Source organism: Plecotus auritus, assembly GCF_963455305.1.
Source record: "Plecotus auritus genome assembly, chromosome: 4".
In the NCBI taxonomy this organism is placed as follows: domain Eukaryota; kingdom Metazoa; phylum Chordata; class Mammalia; order Chiroptera; family Vespertilionidae; genus Plecotus; species Plecotus auritus.
This window is the reverse complement of record NC_137775.1, coordinates 188,481,666-188,502,202: the sequence shown is the minus strand read 5'-3', so window position 1 is coordinate 188,502,202 and position 20,537 is coordinate 188,481,666. Positions and strand designations below refer to the sequence as shown.

At 45.9% G+C, this 20,537-nt stretch overlaps 1 protein-coding gene across 3 annotated transcripts in view; it reads left to right on the top strand.

Moving 5' to 3' along the window:
• Positions 1-13,856, top strand: part of IMMP2L (inner mitochondrial membrane peptidase subunit 2) — a 515,663-nt gene extending 501,807 nt beyond the window's left edge. For 2 of the 3 annotated variants that reach the window (XM_080665429.1, XM_080665428.1), the window contains one exon: positions 13,238-13,856. In XM_080665429.1, the coding sequence (XP_080521555.1) occupies positions 13,238-13,357 (120 nt within the window). In that variant the 3' untranslated portion in view covers positions 13,358-13,856. The remainder of the gene's footprint in view (positions 1-13,237) is intronic. The other variant, XM_080665430.1, reaches the window with a different exon arrangement.
• Positions 13,857-20,537: the final 6,681 nt, after the last annotated feature.

Here is a 20,537-nt window from a genome sequence, read left to right as displayed (position 1 = left end):
CCCAGGTATGTGCCCTTGACTGTGAGTTAAACCTGAGACCCTTCCATTTGTGAGCTGGTGCTCTAACCACCAAGCCAAACTGGCCAGGGCAAAGGTCTCCAAATTTAACATAAATCCTTTAGTAAGTATTTATAATCCATATAAACTAAGTATAAGCTCTTTCTACTAAACATTTGCAAATGTTTCTGCTAAATATCTCATAAGCAGTATTTCCCTCTTAAAGCCCTTGTTTTTACTGTCCCATAATAGCTCTTCTTAGGGGTGAGAATCACTGGAGATTATGGCTGAGCGTTACGTAGTGTCTCTCTAATCACCTCTGTTTTGTCCTTCATTCATCTCCATGGCCATCACCAGAGGCTATAAAATAAGGGTTCTAATTAGTGTCTCTTAATATACTAATTGGGGATTTTCTTTCTTTTTTTTTTACAGAAAAAGTTTTATTAAACATATCACCAGACCTAGGGACTGTGTCCTTTTCTTCATCAGTCACTTTTGAGAACTGCTCCAATTGCTAATCAGCAAAATTTCATTAAGAGGGGAAAAATAATTAACCCCACAGACTGAGTCATTGCCAGTTACCTTTATTCCCTTTGGCCAGGGAACATGCTGATCTCACAGTGTAAACCCAACACCACCACGCACGTGGATTTGCATTTGCTTGTGAGCAGGCGTGCTGGTGGCAGGCGCCTCCCAGCTTAGGATCAAGGACTTGGGTCCTGGGTGGCACTCACCACCTGGAGCACATCCATTAGCTGGAGTGACTTCCGTGGTCTTCCTTGCCCGCAGGGGCTGTTCCCACACAGGCGTAGCTCACCCCTGTTGGCGACCCCGAGAGCCCGCCCATTATGCACTCCAACCTCCCGTCTGCGGCCCAGTGCTCCAGGCTGTGGTGCCTGGGCCATTTCATCATTTTTTATTGCTTATAGAGAAGTGTATTTTTGCTCAGCTGGCATGGCTCAGTGCTTGAGCATCAACCTATGAACCAAAAGGTCACAGTTCGATTCCCAGTCAGGGCACATGCCCGAGATGCAGGCTCATTCCCCAGTGTGGGGTGTGCAGGAGGCAGCCGACCCATGATTCTCTCTCATCATGGATGTGTCTATCTCTCTCTCCCTCTCCCCTCCTCTCTGAAGTCAATAACTATATATATATATGTTTTAAATGCATTGGGTGGGCAAACTTTTTGACTCGAGGGCCACCATGGGTTCTTAAACTGGACCGGAGGGCCGGAACAAAAGCATGGATGGAGTGTTTGTGTGAACTAATATAAATTCAAAGTAAAGGAGCGGAGGGGAGAGCAAGAGAACCGGATAGAACAGCCAGATCCGGCCCGCGGGCCGTAGTTTGCCCACGGCTGGTTAGGTAAATTCCAGCAAGTGCACGGCAGCAACAATCTGGGTACGAGGGACTCTCCCTTTTAAGGAAGAGCTGAGCAGCCGTTGCGGGCTCCCAGCTTGAGCGTTTCCCCGGCCCAGGTTGTGCCGATCCAGGTCTGCGCGGCCTGAGCAGGGAGCCGGTGCAGGAGAGCTTTGCTCTTCAGAACAGGCTTTGCCCACACACTTCTCTGCCCCACACACTTCTCTGCCCCACACTCCCCTATCCTCCGAGGACTCCTAACTAAACCACCCCAGCTGGGAGCCTGGGAAAACCTGGCTGTGTCAGGGTCTGTGCCCTTGTCGCGGAAGGCAGGCCCTGGCAGAGAGGGCTGCAGGCCTGCCCTGCCCGGAGCCATGCTGTTTGTGTGAGTTTGCCTTTTACACTCCTGACATTTACTCTGGAGACAGAAGTTGGGATGCCTTTTCTCGTTGATCACCATGTATAGCACCTGTCTGCAGAGGAACAGTGGGTCCCACGGCGTGGAGAAGAGGGGCTGCATGGTTTCCTGGTTTTCGTATCAAAGGGAAGACAGTCACGTGAGTTGCGGACATGGTTAGGCGTCAGTGAGGTCTGCGTGAATCCCCACGTGACCACGTACTACCTGTGTGACGTCCAGCTCCTTTCCTAACCTTCACGCACCTGGCTCCTCGGGGCTAAAACAGCAGGTGCCCCTCTTCCAGCGCGGCTCCTGAGAATCAGCCAGGTCGCCAGCGGAGGCTCCCTGCGCGCCTGGCACACAGTGGGTGCTGCGGGGCGCACAGTGGGTGCTGCGGGGCGCACAGTGGGTGCTGCGGAGCCGGAGCTGCGTACCTCGTTCCACTGTGGCTAATGCCGCTCCTGCTGCTGCGCCCACCGCTCATTCTACTTGTTCTTAGCGCCCCCCCCCTCACCCCACTGCTCAAACCCCCGCTGCTCCAGCCTCTCCCTCTTCTGCTTCCTCGTCTTAGTTCCCTTGCCCGTTTCCCAAGTGCCCCCAATTATTTTTATCCTGTCTTTATCCTGGAATGCTCGGTTCTCTCTCGCCTACTGAAATCCTCTTCATCTTTTACGTGCCAGCTCCAATGTGTCCATAAGTCTTCATCAGTGCACCCCGTTAAAACCAATGTGCCACGGCTGTGCTCCCACACCCCAGGCCACCCCTTTATTATGGCACTTTAATGTCTCCTTATCTCATGGTTGTAGATCTTCCTCTCTCTCTCTCTCTCTCTCTCTCTCTCTCTCTCTCTCTCTCTCCCTCTCCCTCCCTCCCTGTATTATAGGGTGTCTGAAATACCTTCTCACTTGTCCTTATCTGCTGCCCCACATACAGTCCTCACCAGTGAGCACAAGGCTTCCCCACGTGGTCACAACGCAGTCGATACTTGCCGGATTAAATCGCTGCCCACAGCGAGGATCTCCACTCTTTGCTGGCAGAGGGAAAGCCGGTGTTCAGAAGATACCTCAGGCAGCCCTGGAGCCTGGACCGTTCTCTACCGTCAGCTCACTCTCGGCGGTTGTGGGGCGGCGGGCCCTCTTCTGGTCTTCTGCTGGCGGCTCAGCCATAGACGGTGTATTGGTTGCTGGAGGGGCCAGAACCAAGTTCGCAGACGGGGCGGCCAGAACCACAGGCTGTGTCTGCTCCTGGTGCTGGAGTGGAGGTGCAGGTGCCGGCAGGGGGTTTCCGCTCCAGCTTCTCCTGGGGTGCAGGTGCCCTTCTCTTGTTCTTTCCCACATGGTGTCCCCCTGGCCGGCCTAATCGCCTCCTCTTACAGGGGCGCAGTCAGATTGGAGGAGGGCCCCCAAAGGGCGTCCCTTGAATGCAGTTGCCTTTCGAAAAACCCTCTGTCCTAATCCAGCCCCAGGCTGAGGTCCCGGGTTAGGACCTCAGCACAGGAATTTGGGGAGAACACATTTCCATTCATAACCGATGACACCTGGTTTTTAAGCAGAATTTGCATTTACCGGAAATCCTCATTTCCTGATATTGGCCACCGGAACAGCCTGAGACTCAGGGAGGTGAAACGTTTCCAAGCTTATCCTCACAGAGAGGGGGTGCCTGTCCCACTCAGCTTGTCTGCGGGGTGTCCATGTCAGAGTCTGTCTGATGCCCAAATCAGTGTATCTGACCAGCATCTTGCACTGTTGCTCAGCAATGTCACTGGACACAGGAAGGATGGAGGGCCATGCTCCCATTGGAGGGAAGCAGGAGAAATCTCCCTGCAGCTGATTTTGTGTAACAAACACTATTTTTTACATATTGTGTCTCAGTCTTGAGGGGGCCGGGCAGCTGAGAGCAAGACGGGGGGGGTTAGGCTCCCCAAAGCACCACTTGGTCCTACAGTTGTCACCAACCTAGAGCCACAGAGGAGAAATCTGTGTTTTTAGGAACCTGTGAGTGAGATTCACGTTGGAATTTCACCTATTCTGGAAAAACAGGGTGGCAGCAATCCAAAAATATTTCTTTGCGATTTTGAAGTAGCAGTCATAACCAGGAAGAGAATGCTCTTAAAAGATTTCATAGCCCTGGCCGGTTTGGCTCAGTGGATGGAGCATCAGCCTGTGGTCTGAAGGGTCCCAGGTTCAATTCCCAGTCAGGTCACCTGCCCAGGTTGCGAGCTCGATCCCCAGCGTGGGGCGTGCAGGAGGCAACCGGTCCATGATTCTCTCTCATCATCAATGTTTCTATCTCTCTCTCCCTCTCCCTTCCTCTCGGAAATCAATACAAATTTTAAAAAAAGATCTCATTAATATTCAGGGTAAATACTGAGTTTCCAGGAGTTGCAGGCAGCGACTACAAGTCGGCTCCGTAAGGAAGGAGTGGCCTGGCCCTGCCCATGCTCTGGCCGCAACCGCTATCCTATTCTCAGCCATGAGGAGTAAAGCAAAAACTAGATTACATCTTATTGTCCACAGTTTACATCGCTTTGGTGCATGTGAGTGAATCATCCCGTGGCCTTAAATGATTTTAAGATAATACGGACACAGCCGTGCTTACTTACACAATCGCAAGCAACGGTGACCGTGTCCCCTGTGGGGCCAGCTGCCCGCTGGCTACGTGTGTATGTGTCTGCTCTAGCTCATCCCTTCGGGTCCTTTTCATCTCGTCCTGTTACCGCCACCGCGAAGAAGGGCGGCGACTCACATAGATGTTTTGTTGGAAGAATTAGCAGACTCAGCTGGGGCTCTGCTCTCTCTCCTTCGCTGACTTTCTAGAATAAAACAGAACACATCTCTGTTGTGTCCTTTTTTTTTTTTTTTAATATATTTTATTGATTTTTTACAGAGAGGAAGGGAGAGGGATAGAGAGTTAGAAACATCGATGAGAGAGAAACATTGATCAGCTGCCTCCTGCACACCCCCTCCTGGGGATGTGTCCGCAACCAAAGTACATGCCCTTGACCGGAATCGAACCTGGGACCCTTCAGTCCGCAGGCTGACGCTCTACCACTGAGCCAAACCAGTTTCGGCTGTGTCCTTTTCTTAACGGCCACACCTTCATCCCAGTCTCAGGAGCCCTGAAAACTGTGGCCCTGTCTTGCTCTTGGCTCCTGACGCGGCCTCTCCGGTGAGTTTCCCGGTGAGTTTCCCGGGCACCGATGACCGTCCGCTCAGGCCCTGCACAGCCCGTTTCCCAGACACGATGAGGTTCCCAGCATTTGAGTTGGCGAGTAGCCGGTCATCTGAAATTGCGACTCTGAGAGTTCCAACCCGGAGATGTAAAATAACTCTGGAGTTCCCCAGCTGTCAGAGGCAAGAACGTATTGAATTGGTTTAAGCCAAAAAGACTTCATCTCCGATTTGATTTACTGGCTATTTTGGCCAGAAGTGCAGGAGCGCCCTGGGAGGGTGGGGATTGATTTACAGTGCATAGAAGAGCGCTGTGTTTCTGAGCCCGGAGCCCGCGATGGACGCTCATTGCTGTCATCTGGCCAAATTGGCGGCTCCTTCTCAAGGAAAGCTGTTTTCCACGACCACCACCAACCAAGGTCGTTTGACAATGCAGATGAGGGTCTGCTGCTTTCATCATTCCTTCAAAGATGTTCGAGCAGAAGAAAGCACCTTCCATTTTACTGACACACAAAAAGGTTATGCTTATGAACATCCCCGACTTAAAAGCACCCCCGTTAGTGTGTACAACTGCAGAGCAGAAAACTGTTAGGATGCATTTTGAGAAGCTGGATTTTTAAACAATATATATTTTTATTGATTTCAGATAGGAAGGGAGAGGGAAAGAGAGACAGAAACATCAATGATGAGAGAGAATCATTGATTGACTGCCTTCTACACACCCCTTACTGGGGATTGAGCCTGCAACCTGGGCATGTGCCCTTGACCGGAATTGAACCTGGGACCCTTCAGTCCCTAGGCCAACACAACACTCTATCCACTGAGCCAAAATGGGCTTTTTGGTTAGGGCAAAAGCTGGATTTTTTTTTTCCCCAGAGTACTGTGACTTCATTTGTAAAAACTTGACAGCTTTTATATGACCTATTTAAAAACAAAATTCCTGGTTCGTTGCCTGTGACACCTGGTTGTGTATTATGAGTCGATAAAATTATTGCCTTCAAAGAGCTCGTGCCGAAAGCATGTGCTCTGGATGTCACCTTCACGTGTGTGCATTCTGTGGCCTCATCCAGGGAGCGTCAGGTCTGAGTCAGAGGCACGCAGGCCAGTGTGCAACCAGCCCAGCCTCCTCCTTCCTTCCTTCCTCTCAGACCCAGTCCCGTGTGTGGGACTCAGAGCTGTCGCCTTCGTCTTGAACCTCTCAGCTTTGACTCGCTGAGCCTTGTCATAGTCATTTGGTTTCCTGGGCTTTGACCTCGCTGGTTCCTGAGGCAGACTTTCCCCCCATCTTCGTGTTCTCGGGCACAGGCAGTGAGTAGACTGGACGGGTGACAGGTGTATCTGGAAGGCCTGCCAAGCACTAGGCCACCCCTCCATGGAAGCCCCTGAGCTGACTGATGTCTCTGTGGGACCACATCCAGGTCAGGCAGACTTTTACTCTGGACCAGGGGTGGGCAAACTTTTTGACTTGAGGGCCACAATGGGTTCTTAAACTGGACTGGAGGGCTGGAACAAAAGCATGGATGGAGTGTTTGTGTGAACTAATATAAATTCAAAGTAAAGGAGCGGAGGGGAGAGCAAGAGAACCGGATAGAACAGCCGGATCCGGCCCGCGGGCCGTAGTTTGCCCAAGGCTGCTCTGGACCCTTTTCTTGCACTGGATGGAGGGGATTTAGGACCGTAATCTCTTAGCCTTGAGGCTCCCACACTCCCTCCCTCTCATCCCCCCAGGCCTACATACTCTTGAATGACTCCCACTCCTTCCTTTTAAATCTCAACTATGACCACCTCCTCCCTCCACGCAGTCTAACGTCCATCCATTCTCTCATACTTCCCTGCCAACCTCCAGCCTTGGGTTAAACTTGCCATTCACCTTGTTTCTAGACCAGGACCGCTGAATGCCACTGGAGAAAACCCAGCCCCTGAAGCAGAGTGGCACATCCAACATCTCCTCTTTGTTGGACAGTGGCAGCTCTTCCCAGCGATCCCTGTTAAATTCCCTGCCTGGGGCCAGGGTTTGCCCCAAATTTCTTCACAATTCCTACTTTAATCCTAACCCTGCTAAAAAAGGGGGCTTTGTTGCTAATTATGCTCAGTAGTTACTTTGCTACTTCGGCGGAGAAATTGGAGGAAGTGCCCTCAAACTTCCTACTCACACACCGAGAAGTGTTCCCATGTTTGCTCTCTTCTTACCTGTTCATAGAGGTAAGAGGTATAGAAATCACCATCTTTCACCAGGAACCTGGGAGTGCTCAGTCATGCTTCCCCCTCTGTGTTTATCTACTAATAATTCCTGCTCTTCTCAGCTGGTCTTTTTGAAAGAGAAATCCGTGTTCGATATCTTAGTCATTTGCTCCTCAGTGCATTCCCACTTGGGGTCTACCACCCACACTCTCCGCAGCTTGAACTGGATAAGGGCTTTTAATGACTTTGGAATCACCCAATCCAAGAGTCCCATCTAATACTGCCGTAACTGACATCCCCCTTGAAACGCTCTATGCATTTAGCTTTCAGAGCACGGCTCTCCTGGCTGTTCCATTCATTCACTTCCCAAACGTTTACCTACTGTGTCCCAGGCCGTGCCATAGGTGCTGTGGATACATACAGGGCCTGCCCTTTGAGAGCTTACGCTCTGCATATTTTGTATTTTAGATGGAGTCTTTCTTGTCTACTAAGATACCTCCTCATCTATCAAATGTTGGTTTTCTGTATTGCCGGCCAGTAGGATCCCCTCCTCTGCCTTCTTTTCCATTCCAAGTGGTCTCTTGGACAGACTAACCCAAATCTTCAACTTGTATTCCTCACGTTCTTATGACTCTTAAGTCTCTCTTCTTTCCAGATATCTGTTGCGACGGTTCATTCCCTATTTCTAAATACTTCTTATTCTTGGTTCCCAGTTTCAGGAACTAGCACATCATTATTTTTCTCAGTCTTAAGGCATTACCAGCCATTTACTTTCCATTCACCTGACACCCTATGAGAAGCCTTTTAACTCTCATTCCTTCAACCCAACCAACTGCTGAAAATAATGTTTGATAGGTGTTGGAGGTGTTTTAGCCAACTCTTGATTATATTTGGTGAGGGACCAGCAGCGATGGAGACATTTACAGTTTTTTTTTTTTTAAACTAGTTTCTACTGTGAATCCCTCGTGCTTCCTACTACTGAGGAGCAGAAAGTATGTGCCTGAGTTAATCTCCTTTAGTTCTCTATGGCTATTTCTTATGGGAATAGTAGCAATGAGCTGATAGTAGGTAAAAATGACTACTGACTTATCATTAGATTACAAAATAAGGTAACTTTTTTTCCCAAAAGGAAGACATTTGATCTGATCTACTAAGCAAATGCTTTACTGGAAAGTTTTCTCAGATTTGGCATCTGCTGTGGAATTGGGGTAAACAGTGGTAAGTAGCCAAGTGTGAAATGCAGGGCAGAGGAACAGTGTTAGACAAACTGGCTGAGGGAAGAATCTCAATAACCTTCCAAAGTGGTTAATTAACCTAAAGATGAGTCTCGCCAGTACTTAATTTTTTTCCCAAGAGACTTCCGAGTTTACTTTTCCTGATAGTCTTCCTTTCTTATCTTTTCCTTGAAAAAGGCAATTTGTTCTTAGTCTAGCGAAACCAAGTACAAAGAAATTAAGTGAATAGACATTGACATTTACAACAAAAAAACTGGACAAACTGGGTCAAAGTTCATAGTCTAATGACTATGGAACCTGAGTTCAGGTAGGGACAGTTTGAGGGAACACTGTTGCAGTGGTAACTCTCCGTGGTGCTGAAATCCCCACCTATCAGGCTGGTTAGGGTAGAGTCTCTAAGCAGTTAGGACAAGAGAACTATAAATATTACTGAGAATAGCTTACACTCACACATTGCATTGAAAAATTGCATTGTTTAATAGGTGTGATGCTATTGTAAGAAAAACTTGGAAATTGTAGGAAGGAGTGATATTTCTGAGGGTAATTATTCAACCTGAAGTATCTTAAGCTTGATTTTTCTTATTCAGGGATGTGAAGGTTGTTATTAACACATTAAATTGGTGATTTTCCCACTATACATATTTAGCTAATATAGTTAATTTGACTCTTTTCTTTATAAATTTTAAAACCAATTGAGAATATTAAGAATTTAGGGAGTTACTCTTAAAACCTTTCTAGGGAAAAACACATTTTTAGGGTTTAGGAGCAATTAGAAAACTATCCTTTTCTATATAACTTAGAATTATAATTATAATTTCTAATTCTGTTACAATTCAATACAATTTTCAATACATTACAAGTTTTATTTTGAAACCTTATCATTATATGAGCAGTAGTGTTCACCACACAAAGACTTATGTTTTATTTTCTCAATGCAATGTTGTTTTTTATAATATTTTGAACTTTTTTGCTCCCCATTGCTTCTTATAGCTCATACTTCCACTCAATCATTTCTACAAGGCAAACTGATTTTGTATATTGATCTATTTTAAAATATGAATGAGCTACACACTGAGGTTTTGAAACACATAAGTAAAAGGAATCATCTCTGGGGGATGGATGTGTGGGGAAGTAAAGCAGGAATTATGCTGGTAAACTGGACTGAATTCTGGACTTGCATGTTATTTTTAAATACAACACTACATGAAAAGGAGGAGGTGGAGGCATACTTAACTCATATGAAAAGGCAAGAATTACTTGATATCAAGACTAGACAAGGACATCACAAGGAAAGAAAAGTACAAGTCAGTATTCCTATAAAACATAGACACAAAAACCCTTATGAAAATATTAGCAAACTGAATCCAATCCTATTATAATATATAAAAAGCCAGGAGCCGTCACCAAAACAACCGGACATACGACTGAACAGCAGGCTGTGTGGGGTGACCAGGCCAGCAAGGGGATTAGTGAGGGACAACCAAATGACTGAACAGCAGGCTGCGTGGGGTGACCAGGCCAACGGGGGGGGGGGCAGTTAGGAGTGATCGGCTGGCAGGCAGAGGCAGTTAGGGGTGATCAGGCTGGCAGGGGGGCAGTTAGGGGTGATCAGGCTGGCAGGGGGGGCAGTTAGGGGCTATCAGTCAGGCAGGCAGGTGAGCAGTTAGGAGCCAGCAGTCCCTATTGTGAGAGGGATGTCCAACTGCCGGTTTAGGCCCGATCCCCTCTGAGGGGATCCTGGATTGGAGAAGGTGCAGGCTGGGCTGAGGGGACCCACTCCCATGCATGAATTTTGTGCACCAGGCCTCTAGTCTATATATATATATATGGCTAATATGCAAAGTGTCCCCTCAGGAGTTCGATTGGGAGTTCAATCGCTCGCTGTGATGTGTGCTGACCACCAGGGGGTGGCGCAGAATGAAGGAAGGCTCCGGCTGGCAGCTGGAAGGTCCCAATCAGCCCTGATTGCCAGCCAGGCCTAGGGACCTTACCCGTGCACGAATTTCATGCACCGGGCCTCTAGGAACATATATATATGTGTGTGTGTATATATGTATATATACACACATATATATATTAAAGGATAATATATCATCAATTGGGGATTATCCCAGGTATGCAATATAGTTAAACTTTCATAAATCAATGTAAATTTTTATATTAACATGATTGAGTGAAAACAAATGACTAATTTATCCAATATGCAGTAACCCAAAAAAATTAATAATGCAACCATAATATGACACAGCAATTCTACTTCCAGGTATACATCCATAGACATTAAAAAACATTCAAAAAACTATATGCACTCCTGTGATCACTGCAGCATTATTTACAATTATTAGTATGCAGAAACCAGTTGCATTTTTATATGCCGATAATGAACTATCAGAAAGATAAAATAGGAAAACAAACCAAGCCAAGGAAGCAACATCAGCAGACAAACAGATAGATAAAGAAGTGTACATGTATACAATGGTATATTACTCAGCCATAAGAAAGAATGAAACCTTGTCATTTGTAAAAACATGGACGGGCTTAGAGACTATAATGCTAAGTGAAATAAATCAGACGGAAAAAGATAAATACCATATGATTTCACTTATAGGTGGAAACTTCAAAAAATAAATGAAAAAATAGACTGATGGTTACCAGATGGAGGAAGGTTTGGGGGTGGGTGAAGGGGATTAAGAACTACAAATTGCCAGTTATAAAAACAGTGATAGGGCTGTAAAATACAGCACAGGAAATATAGGCAATAATATTGTAATAACCATGAATGGTGTCAGATGGCTACTAGACTTAACAGGGTGATCACTTTGTAAGTTATATACATATCTCGTCACTATGTTATAAATCTGAAACTAATATGTCAGCCGTAATTGAAAAAAATCCTACTGATTAATTACTAATTACAAAAGGTACCTGGGCTCCAGATCAAAATGACCTAAATGTAAACTGAAGCAAAATGATGATACAATCTGTGATCCTTGATTAAGAATTTAAAAACTAAAATATCCAGAGAAGACATTGGGACAATAGGAAAAATTTGAACAAGGGCTATATTAAGCAATATCACATCAGTATTAAATATCTTGCATGTGATACATGGTATTCATGGAGGGAAAAGCCTTACTTCTTAGGAGACACATGTTGAAAGATAAATTGACCACGAAGCCAACAACTTCCACTGGGCTGAGAAAAAAGTGTATGTGTACAAACACACATAGCACACAGCTCTGAGGAAGGGATGCAGCCACATGGGAGTAACTGGTGATTTTGGTGAAGAGAGCTATTTTCTGTACCACGTTTTCATGGTTCACATAGGTTTGATTTTCAACATGGCAAGTCGAAGAAAACTTTCTCTGTTGGTCCCACGGGCCTCTTGGTCCCCTTTGGGTTTATTCCGTCTGGATTCCAAGTTGTTGTGAAGCTTTCTTTAAAAAAGAAAAGGCGTTTCTGGTTATCATTTTGGAGGCTCTCCCCTGACATTCCGCTATTTCCAGTCTCTGGGCGATGTGATTTTTTGAATGAATATGCTAGTCAATAAAGTAACTTCAATGAAAGAAATGATGTTTGTTAATCTCCATGGAACTCAATTCATAGGAAAAAACATTTGAAAATAATATAGACGTGTCCTCTGCTTTATAACTGGTGCTCAATAAGTAAGTGCTGAAACATGAGTGTTTTATAAGCTTCTAAATATCATTAGAACAGCTGATGGCAGCAAAGATAGCTTGACAGGCCCTAATGCAGACCTATGGAAGGCCCTGCCCAGGCCCTTTAATCAGGTGTGCCACGCTCTCCTCCACACCACAGGTGTGTCCCTAGCGAGCCCTTTAAGGCACGCATGTCACTCACCAGCATGCCTCCTTTATCCGCCCCCGGGGAGTCTGACATGCTTGCTTTAAGGGCTCCTTCCTTCTCAGCTCTCAGCCTGAAGTCCTCTGAGAAAAGCTCCCTCCCCTTCCATTCTGGTCCATCTCTGCTGATGGGGGTTCTTTGCCATCTACCAGGATCTTTATACTTTTTTAAAAAAAAATTTTATTGGTTTCAGAGAGGAAGGGAGAGGGAGAGAGAGATGGAAACATCAATGGTGAGAGAGAATCATGGATGGGCTGCCTCCTGTACGCCCCCCAGTGGCAACCCGGGCATGTGCCCTGACTGGGAACCCAACCGTGACCTCCTGGTTCACTGGTCCACGCTCAACCACTGAGCTACACTGGCCGGGCTATACTTGATTCCTTTCCATCGCTTCCCCTCCCACCTGGCCGGCTTTCCTTCTGTTTGCCGCCTTTCCCGGGTCCCCACTGTGGTGTTGCTCAGTGTATTCCCAGGGGCATCCCACCTTGCCTCACATCTAACTTGCTGCTCGCCCAGTAGGTGGGGCAATGTTGTTGGCAAAATATATGTGTTCCCAGGTCTCTCTGAAAACCTGAGAACTCCGCAGCACATTCTGAGCAGGTCGCCCGGCTCTGTCCTTCGGGGTCTGTGCGCGCAGCTGCTGAGGGCGGGCCGGGCTGCAGGCTGGGGCGCACAGCGGGGCTGCAGGCTGGGGCGCACAGCGGGGCTGCAGGCTGGGGCGCACAGCGGGCCCTGCACCAGCGCCCACCCTGGGAGCTGGGTGGCTGTGGACCAGCTCTGGCGTCTCCCTGAACTTAGGCTCCCCATGTGCAGAGTGAAGCCCCATGAGCACCTGCTCCCAGCGGCGGCAGGAGCAGAGCCTGTTACATGTTGTCGGGCGCCCAGAAAGGGCCCTGGTAGCGCTTCCTGCGTCTGCTCATCCTCATCCTCGGTCCGTGGAGGAGCCGCGCGGGATCGAGGTCTGTTTTCCAGATGTGAACGGTGACCCTGACCAAATCATTTCTTCTTTCTGCTTCTCTGTGTCGCCCATGCAGGTTTCCCTGGGGCTTCTGCACGCTCACGCGACGCACATCCTGTGGCCCCCGGGGCGCTGGCAGAGGCTGCAGTCCGTGCTGCCCCCGGAGCGCCTGCCGGTGCAGAGCGAAGACCAGTGACCCGCTCTCCCGCCGCCTCGGCCACCAGCGCAGGAAGGGGGCCACCAACACGGGGACGCCCTGCGGGGCCCCTCTAGCGCGCCAAGATGATTAAAGAGAGTTTAAAAACATTAACCGGTATTAAGTGGCGCCTGATTTTGTGGTCAATTGTAATATCCTGTTGTTTTATGCCAAAAAAAATACGCCGACCTTTGGGAATATGGAAGTTGTATTCTCATTTGTCTGCTTGGGGGCGTATCTGAGATTTTGCCCCGCATCCGTATCCTGTTGATGGCTGGGTTTTGATTTCGGTGCTTGCTGCTGGAAGAATGTGCAAATGAACCTAAGTGACCGCAATGGCTTGAGTGACGTCACTTACTGATCAGCTGGAACAGAAGAAACCTATTCTCCACATACTGATAGGAATTACATCGTGATTGACAGCTTCTACCACGCAGGGACTGCCAGGTGGGACAGACTGCACTCTGTAATGTAAAAATAAAGCACTCGTTGCTCAGGTACTGCTTTGCTTGTCATTTAATCTGTACGTCCATGAAGGAGGACTGTCTTCTCTCCTGGGGAGGACCGATTCTATCAGTGCTTCCACACAATCAAACCTTTCTCATCGGCCCTTTTTACTTGAAAACTCCTGAGTGATCCCATTCCTGTTCACATGGGTGAGGAAACCCATTTATCAGTATTGGGTCACTATTTCGTAAAACGTTCTCAGTGAAATGGGAGAAAAAACAATCCCTCCAGATCCACCACGTCTGATTTTTTTTTACCCCGGTGATTTTCCAGTGTTCGTGTCTGTAAGGCTGACCACCAACTGCTGAGTGTTATAATATTAGCACAAGAGAGTCTGTAATTGTATAGATAGGGAGGCAAATGGCCAGCATGCAAGTCTGTATTTATGAAGCGTTTCTTCCTCTTCCCTCCCATGGATTGGGGGCTCGTGCCGATGGAAACGAAGCCTCTGACCCCATCTCCTCTGTATGCCTGGTCTCTTTTTCCTGTTTCATCAGCCATTTAATCCCAAACAAGGACCAGCCATCTTGCCAATGTGGATGCAAACTCATTAGCTTGCAGGAACAGAGGCTCAACAGCAAAAACATATACATGGTAAGGGCATATGTTGCTAATAACAATTCATTATCATCACAGTAGCTTGTTTACCAAACATCAGTGCGTACTTATGTATTAACATTGGTCAAAACTAAAAGTTTTAAAAGATAATACAGTAAACCCTCCTTTTGGACCTTGATTTCATGGTTTTTGGATTTAATGGACAAAATTTCAAGTCCGTATGTCATATGTTAATTCTAAAGTGGGATTTTAACCAAGATCTGCTTATAATTAAATCAACAGGCTATTTTTTTCATTATTAATTCACTGTTAGTTTAAATAAGTTTTAGGGAATAGGCCATAGGTTGGGGAAAACATGGTAGTAATTGCACTGACATAAATATTACACATCTACAACTATCGTCCACATATGTAAATCCAAGAGTCACTACTTGTAAACAGTGTTTGGGGAATGGTTAGCACGTGATCACAGGTGACTGGTGAATGCACGCATTTACTAGACCTTCCAGGATAGATTTAAAATTATAGCAATATATATAGAAAATCTTTCTGTGGGATTAAACTTCGTACATACTTAATTTTAATTACACAAATGTGTCTATGTAAGTAAACTAATTTTTTACCATACTCATTTACAGAGTAGAGCAAAGAATCCTAAAATTTGTATGAATCCACAAAAGACCCCAATTAGCCTAAAGCAATCTTCTGTAAGACGAACAAAGCCGGAGGTATTGTACTCCCTGATCTTAAACTACATCGTACATCTATCGTATTTAAAACAGTGTGCTAGTGACCTTCGGCACAGAGGTCAGTGAGACAGAACAGAGACCCCAGAAGTAATCCCACACTTAGTGGCCAGTTCGTTTACAACAATGGGGACAAGAACATACAATGGGGAAAGGACTGTCTCCAATAAACACTGCTGGAAATCGGGGCAGCCACAAGCAGAAGAATGGAACTGGACCGCTCTCTGACACCATACTCACAAATGAACTCAGAATGGATTAGAGACTTGAAGGTAAGACCAGAAACCATAAAACTCCTAGAAGGAAACGTATGAGGTAAGCTTTTTGACATTTTCTTGGTCATGATTTTTTGGATTCGATACCAAAAGCAAAGGCAATAAGAGCATGCATAAAAAAGTGTGACAACATCACACTGAAAGGGTTCTGCACTGCAGAGGAGCCATCAGTGAAATGGAAAGGCCACGGACTGATGGGAAAACACTTTCAAATCAGATATCGGATAAGGGTTTAATATCCGAAATGTATCAATGACTCATACAACTCAATACAAAAATAAGGAAGCAAGCCAGTCAATTATAAAAACAGGCAGAGAATCTGAGTAGATTTTCCCCCCAAAAAAACAATAATACCGATGGCCAACAGATACATGAAAAAGGCGCTCAACATCACTAATCATCAGTCATGCAAGTCAAGACCAGAGAGATCACTTCACACCTGTCAGAACGGCTGTTATAAAAAGGACAAGGAATAATAAGTGTTGTCGAGGATGTGGAAGAAAGGGAACATTCGTACACTGTTGGTGGGAATGTAAATTGGTTTAGCCTCTATGGAAACAGTACAGGGGCTCGCCACAAAATTAAAAATAGAACTACCATATGACCCAGTAATTCTACCTCTGGGTATTTATCTGAAGAAAATGAAAACACTAACTCAAAAAGATACATGCAGCTCCATGTCTGTTGCAGCATTATTTACCATAGCCAAGACATGGGTATAAACCATGTCCATTAAAAGATGGATGGATAAAGAAAATGTGATCTATAGATATGTATATTAGTCAGCCCATACAAGGAAATATTGCCATTTTCAACAACATGGATGGACCTTAAGGGAATTATGCAATGTGAAATAAGTCAGAAAGAGAAAGACAAATACTATATGATCTCACTAATTTATGGTATCTAACAAAAATGAGCTGAAAGATACAGAGAACAGATTGGTGACTGTGAGAGGCAGAGGCAGGGGTGGGGGTATGAAGGAAGTAAGTAAGTCATGGGGATGCTATGTACAGCACAGTGACTATAGTTAATACCATGTTGCATACTTGACATTTGCTTCAGAGAGCAGATGTTAAAAGGTCTCATGACAAGAAAAATTGTAACTGTTTATAGTGATGAACATTAATTAGACTGACTATGGTGATCATTCCACAATATATACAATTATGTTGTACACTTTAAACTACTATAATATGTCAATCATACATTAATTGTAAAAAAAAAATGCAGATACCATGTCTCCAATTGGGTCCGAATTCCTTGATACCCTGTGAATTCTCTCTTTTCTGCTAAATCCAAGCATAATTGAGTCAAGCCACAAACATCAAGAGTTGTCCTCCTCCACTACCAGTTTCCCCCTTAAATACATGAGAATAAACCTGCCTTAAAAATTTGTATCTTCAGAGTCAGAAATATCTTGAGAATCAGTCTTAACACCAACTTCTGAAAACAAAATCTTCACAAATGTCTTTATCTTGTCATAGTCGCTCTCTCCTTTATTAGTATGGGAGAGACTTCTACAAAAGGATTCTCCTTTTCCTAGCACTACCTCTAAGTTTTATTTTCCAGGTTCCTTGGCTGTTAGTTATGGCCATGTTTGAGTTCTTGCCAACTCGGGTTATGACTGAAAGTGATGAATGTGCCTGGCACATGAAACTTCTCCTGGGCACCTCCAGGTTCTTTTTAGGTCTTCCAGTGGGATGTGCATGATGATAAAGCCCTAAGGGGAGCATACGATGGAAAATGTATGGGTCCCTGAATGACCACCTGAAAAATAGCCAACACAACTTGAACATCCTCTCAGGACTAGCCAGTGACAGGAAACAAATGTCTATTGAGTAATGTCACTGACATGTTGAAGTCTGTTAGCACAGCCACGTCCACCCTAGTCACGTAAGTTAATCAACAGAGAGGTTTCTGAGGAGACGCATCCTAGTACAGCTCATAGGATGTCTTTGGGTCAGCTTGCTTTGGCCCAAGACTATTACGTCGGACTTTCAGTGGTTAAGGTCTCTGTTTGCCAAACTTGAAAACAAACCTTATAAGCTGATTTCAGTCTCAACAGCAACTGATTACTCAAAGTTTGAACTTCAGAGATGCACGATACCATGACAAACATTTTTATATACAATCAGAAAGACTACAGAATGGGGACTTTGACTTGGAAGGGTATCAAAGTCACCTGGGAAAAACAGGAGTGAGCAAAAGTAGGTGTACAGTTATTTGTATGGAAAAATACATGCGGGTTATGATCATTACAATAGTGTTATTGACTCTGTTTCATGTACTCACAACTGTACACGGAACTCAGGAGGAACAGAGTTCATGTCTAATAGTTTACATGATAACAGATTCAATGGAGTTTTCACATTAATTTGAGGTCATTGATATCTATGTTGGAGCGGTAGTAACTTTGCCATTGCCTTACAAGCCTTTAAACATGAGATTAGCAAGTCTTCAGTCCTATTAAGAGCCTTACAAGAGGGTGATATCCAATCCCCAGCAGCAAAAATCAAAATCCACCCACTAGAGAGCTGGAAGGACACACACAGAACCGAAGGACCCCAACAAGAGAGTTCACCCCAAACAGAGCGTCCGAGGGCTGACAGTGGGGGGTGCCAGTGACATTCACCAACACAGGTCTCTTATTTTAGTTTCTAGTCTTCTCACCAAATGTAGATCCTCTATTTTTGGTGCAACATTACTTCTCCAAGGTCAAAGAGGAGAATGGGTGCCCCAAACATACATATTTTCCCCTCAGATCATCCTAACTCCACTCCTTCTTTCTGGGAGAACAAAATTCAACTCCAATTTTCTCAGATTGTTGCAGCTAGTTTCTGCATTTTTTCTTTTTTAAATCCTCACCCAAGGGTATTTTTCCATGGATTTTTAGAGAGAGTGGAAGGGAGAGGGAGAGACAAAGAGAAACAACCATGTGAGAGAGACGCACCGATTGGTTGCCTCCTACATGCACCCCAATCAGGGCCGGGGGACCTGCAACTGAGGTACGTGCCCTTGACCGGAATCAAACCCAGGACCCTTCAGTCCGCAGGCCAATGCTCTATCCACTGAGCCAAACTGGCCAGGGCAGTTTCTGCATTCTTCATACAGAGTTTTACTCTCTGGAAAGATGTCATAGATCAGAATGCTGTCGAGATTCAAAACCACAGCACACCTTTATTCTCCCACTATATCTAATTCACCCTCCTAGAAGACTGATTCCTACTTTCTTCTCCCACAAGCATGTTATACCTTCTCTCAATGCTCACCCTCAACTAATGGTGCTGCTTCCAATTCAAACGAGAATATATAAGGAATAAGAAGACTTCACCTGTCTGCCACTATCATATGTAACAACCTATCTGCACTTGTATCCATATATTTAGCTTCCTGCCTGTCCTTATGCTTAAACCCATTAAAATGCACCTTTTCATTTCAGAAAATGGAATTCATGACTGAGAAGGTAAATGTAAACCTATATCCAGACTGGAGTACAAATTAATTGAAAAGAGTGTATATGTAGGAATTCTCTAATGTCCACTGTGTACTAGATCCAAGCCCTCTCGCCTAGTCATGGAAATGTCTCTAGCAATGAACCCTCTTCTCCTATATCATTAATTCCCTGTTCCTGCGTAGGCAATACAGGGACCAGCCATAGTTCCCAGTCCATGTTAATACTGGGACCAGACATATGTCCCAGTCCTGTGTTAATACTGGGACCAGACATACGTCCCAGTCCTGTGTTGATACTGGGACCAGGCATACGTCCCAATCCTGTGTTGATACCAGGACCAGGCATATGTCCCAGTCCTGTGTTAATACCGGGACCAGGCATACGTCCCAGTCCTGTGTTGATACTGTGACCAGGCATACGTCCCAGTCCTGGGTTAATACTGGGACCAGGCATACGTCCCCGTCCTGTGTTAATACCGGGACCAGGCATACATCCCAGTCCTGTGTTAATACCGGGACCAGGCATACATCCCAGCCCTGTGTTAATACCGGGACCAGGCATACGGCCCAGTCCTGTGTTAATACTGGGACCAAGCATACATCCCAGCCCTGTGTTAATACTGGGACCAGGCATACGTCCCAGTCCCGTGTTAATACTGGGACCAGACATACGTCCCAGTCCCGTGTTAATACTGGGACCAGGCATACGTCCCAGTCCCGTGTTAATACTGGGACCAGGCATACGTCCCAGTCCTGGGTTAATACTGGGACCAGGCGTATGTCCCAGTCCTGGGTTAATACTGGGACCAGGCGTACGTCCCAGTCCTATGTTAATACTGGGACCAGGCATACATCCCAGTCCTGGGTTAATACTGAGCAGCAGCAAAAGTAACCTCGCTACAATAACTGTTCCGGAAGTTAAGCCTGAACCAACCAGACAGCTGACTCAACATGAACGCCGAGACTCTCTCCTTGACTCGTCCACAATGCAAGCCCCCCCCCCCCCCCCACAGTTGGCTCCCCACCATTGGCCAGGAGCTGCTGAAAGGTACTGTTCCTTTCATCTCTCTACCATGAAGTTCTAGGTCATGATTCCAGTAACCAGCTGTGGGTTAGGCTCACGTATTCATACATTTAATACACATTTGTTGAGTGCCTACTATTTTTCAGTCCCTGCTTTTAAGGACTCACCGTCTAATGAGGAAGGTAAATGCCTAAGTAATGACAGTAACACACTTTGCTCTCTCTAACAGAAACACCTGGAATGCTATGCGAGCACAAAGGAGGAAGCAGCCAGCCTGCTGAAGATATCCCCAAAGCCGAGGGTAACACCGGAGCAGCTCAATTCCAAGCTTTCTTTATTTGCAGCCAGAGAGGAATAGAAAAGTGGGCTTAAATACACTTACCTGGTTGTATGCCCAGGTGAAATGATTTGAGTGTTAATGAGCAGTTCAGTAAAGATCCAACCTGTAGTTAAAGAGTGATAATTGTGTGGCGCAATATACAAGAAGCATCAAACAGTAGATGAAAAAAAGATTTGGGGGCAAGAACGTGTCTGCCCACACCGACCCCAGACCCCATAGGATCAATTTCAATACCATCGCCTCCCATTTACAGGCTCACTCTCACTCCTCTGCG